The 6,343-nt window shown below is 28.9% G+C and overlaps 1 protein-coding gene across 3 annotated transcripts; it reads left to right on the forward strand.

Moving 5' to 3' along the window:
• Positions 1 to 2,559: 2,559 nt before the first annotated feature.
• On the forward strand, positions 2,560 to 6,074 carry LOC120080377 (PLC-like phosphodiesterases superfamily protein). 3 transcript variants are annotated; one of them, XM_039035023.2, is made up of 7 exons: positions 2,560 to 2,799; positions 2,923 to 3,048; positions 4,641 to 4,778; positions 4,873 to 4,971; positions 5,124 to 5,427; positions 5,566 to 5,789; positions 5,884 to 6,074. In XM_039035023.2, exons 1-7 carry the CDS (start codon positions 2,695 to 2,697, stop codon positions 5,974 to 5,976), a joined length of 1,089 nt encoding a protein of 362 aa, XP_038890951.1. In that variant the 5' UTR covers positions 2,560 to 2,694; the 3' UTR covers positions 5,977 to 6,074. The 3 variants fall into 3 exon arrangements, with proteins under 3 accessions (XP_038890951.1, XP_090171177.1, XP_090171176.1); XM_090315051.1 differs by having other exon boundaries at positions 2,629 to 2,799; positions 2,923 to 3,010; XM_090315050.1 differs by lacking the exon at positions 2,923 to 3,048 and having other exon boundaries at positions 2,632 to 2,799.
• Positions 6,075 to 6,343: the final 269 nt, after the last annotated feature.

Raw genomic sequence — 6,343 nt, forward strand, 5'->3', positions numbered from 1 at the left:
GTTCCTAAGTGTTACTTTTACTCTCCAACCCAAACTAAAAAGCTCATAAAAAGTGCCTAAGTGACACTTTGACTCACAAAAAAACCTAAAAAGTTTATAAAAGTCACTTTAACTCTCAAAACCAACTAAAAAACTTCTAAAGAGTGTCTAAGCGATATTTTCACTCCCAAAACAATCTAAAAATGCCTAAGTGTCACTTTGATTCTCAAACCCAAACTAAAGAGTTCTAAGTGTCAGTTTTCACTCTCCAACTCAAATTAAAAAACTTCTAAAAAGTGTCTAAGTGACAACTTTCACTCTCAAAATACCTAAAAAGTGTCTAAGTGATATTTTAACTCTTAAAACAACCTAAAATGTTCCAAAGTGTGGCTTTCACTCTCAAACTCAAAGTAAAAAGCTGGAGTCTAAGTGACACTTTGACTCTCAAAACAACCTAAAAAGTTCATGAGTGTCACTTTCACTCTCCAACCCAAACTAAAAAGCTCCTAAAACGTGTCTAAGTGATACTTTGACTCTTAAAAAAACCTAAAAAGTTTTTAAAAGTCACTTTTAACTCTCAAAACCAACTAAAAATCGTCTAAGGAGTGTCTAAGAGGCACTTTCACTCTCAAAACAATTTAAAAATTGTTAAGTGTCATTTTAACTCTCAAACCCAAACTAAAAAATTTCCAAGTGTCACTTTCATTCTCCAACTCAAACTAAAAAGGTCCTAAAAATTGTTTAAGTGACCCTTTAAAAAAAACTTAAAAAGTTCTTGTAAGTCACTTTGACTCTCAAAACTAACTTAAATGCTTCTAAATAGTATTTACGAGACACTTTCCCTCTCAAAGCCAAACTAAAAAACTCTTAAAAAGTGTTCAAATGACACTTTGACTCTTAAAGCAACCTAAAAAGTTCCTAAAAAAGTATGAATAACAAACATATTATCCAAAGAAACTAGATAACAATTGAAACTCATCTTGTAACTCCATGTCCACAATAATAGTTTTTTCATGCTTTCTATTCACGACATTTTTTACAAGCTTTTTAAACTCTAACAAATGCTAGCAAAGCCCCTCTAGCCCCAATTTATAAAAAAAAATTAAGTTCCAACACACCATTTTACATTTAATTAAATAAGTAATTGAGTTTCTCTCTCTAACTTTCTATTTTTTCCATCAACATAAATCACATACCATCCATGTAGTTCAAATCTTTTCACCCCTTTTTTCAACTATTTGTATAAAAATAATAATAAAATTTAAATTAAAAAAAAAAAAAAAAAAAAAACCAACCCAACAACAACAATGACAAGATAAGTGTTTAAAATTGATACTACAAATACAAGTAAGATAGAGAAAAAACAGTATATTCAATTACAAGTTATTACCTTTAATTAAACACATTAGTGTAATGTAAAAAGTGTGTTCTTTTTTTATTTCTTTCATAATGCATTCATTTTAATAATTTGAAAATAACATTTGAAAAAGAGGAGAAAAGTGGTTGGAAATGAGCCAATGTACCATTTAGAAGTTTCAATTAGGTCTTTATTTTAGTCAATGACACTCTAATACCTCACCATTTAACTTGTTTTTTCAAGAAAAATCAATGTTAATCAACAAAAAAAAAAACATTATGTTAACACAATTGGTAAACTTACAGCGTGCCATTGTCGGAGTTGGAGGAACATGCGGCTGCTGGTGTCGGAGGAACATGCAGAAACTTGCAAAGAAAAAAGTGAATGAGGGAGATGGAAGAAAAGCAAGGGGAGAGAAAAATGGGGGGAAAGGAAAGGCATGTTTTTTTAAAAACTTTGGTTGACGCGTTGTACGTCAAGATGAGATAAGTGTCTAGTTGTGTCAGCATAAATATATAAAAAAAAAAAAAAAAAAAAAAAAACGTAGGTGTTGCTTTATTTTGACCGACAAATTAAAATTACATCGGGAGAAATCAATCTATACCAACGAAAACTGATGCATCGAGAAAAAAAAAAAAACATCGAAACAGGAAAAAATTCTTGTAGTAGAGTATGCTTTCTCTTTGCTTCTTTCTCCTTAGTTGGAGTGGTTTTTTCATTATTATCCCTTGATGTAAATCAGTGGGTTGGGTGTGTGATTGTTTCTCCAAGGAGAAAAAAAAACTCACTATTCTTTTTAATATACATACATATAGATAAACTCGTGATTTTTTTAAAATTAAATATGATTAAATAGTTATCACTAAACAAAAATACTCAAAAACTAAATATAAGTTATATTTAAAACCCAAATTATTACTTACAATTTTTTCCATCCCAACATAAATCATTAAAAAAATCATGAGTCAAATTCACGAACGAGTATATTTAAAAAGTTTGAAGACTAAAATATGAAAACAAAATTTACCAGAGTTAAACTAATAGAAGTCTTAACTAAAGTGAAAAATAGACATATAATATAGAATCTCGATCAAAAGGTTAAAAATTCAAATAATTTGACTCCTTATATTTTTTTTATCTTGAATTTTTTAAAAAAATAAATAAATATAAAGTTAGGGAGAAAAAATGTCCCATTAATGGTCAATTCCAACCAACTTACCAAAGAAAAACTTCTGGTGTTCACACCTTCCAATTAAGAAAAAGTAGTAATAATAATATCTCATTTTTTATGTACCAACAAATTAAATAACCCAATTAACATTTGAATTCTTCTTCATCTCTATTACTATTGATGAAAAATGAAGAAACCCTATTTCCAGAACAAACTCCTAATTTCATTATTCCTCATCTTCTCACTACTGCTCCTTCAAGCTGCAGCAACATGCTCCAATGGACTCTGCAAGGTTTTCTTTTTTTCTTTTTTTTTTTCTTCTTTTAATTTAATTTCTTTAATATCTTTCTATTTATAGATTAATTGATGTTTTTTTAAAAAAATTATTTCTCTTTGTTGTGTTTTTGTAATTAAGGTGGGGGATGAATGTTCTTCAAGTGAAGATTGTGGAGATGGATTGTACTGTTTTTCATGTAGACCATGGTTATTTGGTGGCTCAAAATGTATTAGATCTTCTTACACTGATCAGTTCAAACTTTTGGTATTTATCCAATTTTCTCCAATTTTTTTTTTTTTATCATTTTGTGTTTCTGTTATATCTAATTTGGATTTTGAAAATTTTCATAGATAAAAAAATGTTATATTATTTATAAAAATAACAAAAAAGAAAAAATATTGAAAGATATTGATAGTTCTATCAGCGTCTATCATATAGTATAAATTATAGATTTACACCGTAGACTTCCTTTATCAAAGAAGATTAAATTTTATTATTTTATATCAATAGCTTTCTTTATTTTTCTATTTTTGAAAATCACTTTTTTTTTTATTATTGTTTTTGGTAAAAAGAAAAGGGATTTCTATCTATGGGATGATCATAGGGTGGGTAGAGAAGAGGTTACTCTTCATAGAGAATCGTTTGTTTATTATTGTTTTATCTTTAATTTTGATTCAATAAAATAAATTCTTTTGACAAATTCTATTTGAGTGGTATAGAGAATTATATTCCTCTTGAATTAATTTACTTAATAAAAACAAAATAATTTTTCGAGGAAGTTAGTTAGGACATATTGTTAGGCAACTCAATTCTGTTTTATGTTTTCGGATTCATTGAGTTTAGTGAATATGTGTTTGGATTGACAATCTAGATTCTGTTTTTGGAAACTTCGATTTAAACAATGCAAATTCTGAAAACATTTTTTTTTAATATATTCAGTGTATTCAGATTTTGAATTCAAAATTTTAAAATTTATAATTATATTAAAAATGATAAAAACAATAACAAATATACTATTTCATGTTATAAACTCAATTATTTTTGTTAAATTAAAACATATAATATATTATGTATTATATATTATATGATGTTACAAAATAATAATTATACAAAAAATTTAAAATAAAATAAGTTCGTAAATTAATTGGTATTGATTTATATTCAACCTAGTATTTAGTGAGTAACTAAATATATTTTCAAACACATTTTGAAAATTTGTTTAAAATGAAATTTACGTTCTAAATCTACTACCAAACACATATATGAAAACATGAAATACAACCTTGTTCTTTTTAACCCTTTATTTTCAAAATTCTATTCTCAAATTACCTACCAAATAGACGCTTAATTTCTCATCTCCATCCCTATTAGCTAATCTTTCCTTTTTGTGCACCCATCTCTAGATCACTCTCGAGAAAAGGGGGGAAAAACCTTAGTTAGATCCATACGAGACTTGTGACCTTAAATCTCAGTTGAAAAGTTCTAGTTCCAAATGAAGTTTTGAAGTGTAGAATGAGAGATTTTTCTAAAAGAACAATCAAAATAAATTAAATATGAAAATACATATTTCTTTTTTTTAGATGATAATCCTTTGGTAGTTCTCCAACCTCAACTTTGATTATTCAAAGTGCATGTCCTTTGTTTTGTTTCAGTACGTTAAAAAGACTACATATCTCGACAATGTACTATATGATTAACCGTTATAGAAAATCTTATAATTTTATTTTATTTCTTTTGTTTTTCTTATAAAGACGTTTCATAACAATGGAGATAATTACGTACTTGTCTTTAAACTTAATTGTAGATGGTTTTTTTTTTCCCTTCTGATAATTATTCTCTCCTTTTTTTTTATGAAGAATAATTCATTACCATTCAACAAGTATGCATATCTAGCAACCCATAATTCATTTGCTATTGAAGGAGAGCCCTCTCAAACAGGAGTGCCACGTGTCACCCTTAACAATCAAGAGGACACAATTTCCCAACAGCTTAATGTACATTATAATTTCCTTAAATTAGCCCTAAATCTTTTAATTTTGTTTTCCTCTCTTATGTTTTGATGTTAATATTTCTAAACCAATTTTGCAGAATGGAGTTAGAGCTTTTATGTTGGATACCTATGATTTTCTGGGAGATGTTTGGCTCTGCCATTCCTTTGGAGGAAAGTGCTATAATTACACTGCATTTGTACGTTCCATAAATATTTATATTCTTCCTTATTAAAGACCTGTTTGAGAACGTGTGCTTAAAAATGAGTTTTTTAAGTGCGTGAAGAATCATTTCAAACAGAATTCTAAATTTACTCCAACTTTTGTTCTTACCTCTATAATATGTTATAGGAACCAGCACTAGACACATTAAAAGTTATAGAGGCTTTTTTAGGAGCAAACACTGAAGAGATTGTCACATTGATCTTGGAAGATTATGTTCAATCTCCCAGTGGATTGACCAAGGTATTCACCGACGCCGGGCTAAAGAAATTCTGGTTTCCCATTGCGAACATGCCAAAGAATGGCGACGACTGGCCTCGAGTCACCGACATGGTTGCTAACAACCAAAGGCTGCTTGTCTTCACATCAAATAGCACAAAGGAAGCAACAGAAGGAATAGCATATCAATGGAATTACATGGTTGAAAATCAGTGTAAGCTAAGTTAGAAAAGAGTTAGCCCTTTTCTTTCGAGATTGATACAATGTGACTGACAGTTTTATACCGTTGTTCGATGTTGGAGAACAAATACAACGTAAAAAATAGATTTTTTTTTTTAATTTTTTTGGGCAGATGGGGATGATGGAATGAAAGAAGGGAGTTGTTCAAACAGGGGAGAATCATCCAGACTTGATGACAAGGGAAAATCACTAATTTTGATGAACTATTTTCCAACAGTTCCATTGAAGATAGAAGCATGTGAGGATAATTCTAGGGATTTATTAGACATGCTTCAAACTTGTCATGGGGCAGCTGGTAACAGATGGCCGAATTTTGTGGCTCTTGATTTCTATAAGGTTTGTGTTTTTGTGTCATATCTTCAAAATTAACTCTCAAATATTTGAAATCATTAATTTTCCATTATTTATTTTTTAATTATTTTTTGGGCAGAGGAGTGATGGAGGAGGGGCATTTCAAGCTTTGGATACTTTGAATGGGGAGCTCTTGTGTGCTTCAGAGGACATTCATTCATGTGTGGGGTAAAGGGTCTTTCAAGAATAATTATATGTTTTTAGCTTTTTGGATTATATAAAAACAATTTTTTGTTACAAATATATTCTAAATTTTGAATTTTCGATAAAGCTTTTGGATGTAGTAGTGATTGACTGAGAGTAAAATATTACATGAGAACAAAAGGCTTCAAGTACGCAATTATACATATTTATAAGGAAAAAGTTTAACAAAAATTTGAAAAACCAAAAAATCAAGCCAATCCATTGGTTTTATTCGATTTTTTAGTATAAAATTGGTCATCTTAGTTTTTATTTGGGGAAAACCAAAATGGGTTTGGATAAATTTTTTATTGAAATAATCAATCAAAATCGAACCAAACCGAGAGTATATATATACC

The sequence above is a fragment of the Benincasa hispida genome, chromosome 6, assembly GCF_027475165.1.
Source record: "Benincasa hispida cultivar pf3 chromosome 6, pf3_genome.v1.1, whole genome shotgun sequence".
NCBI lineage: Eukaryota > Viridiplantae > Streptophyta > Magnoliopsida > Cucurbitales > Cucurbitaceae > Benincasa > Benincasa hispida.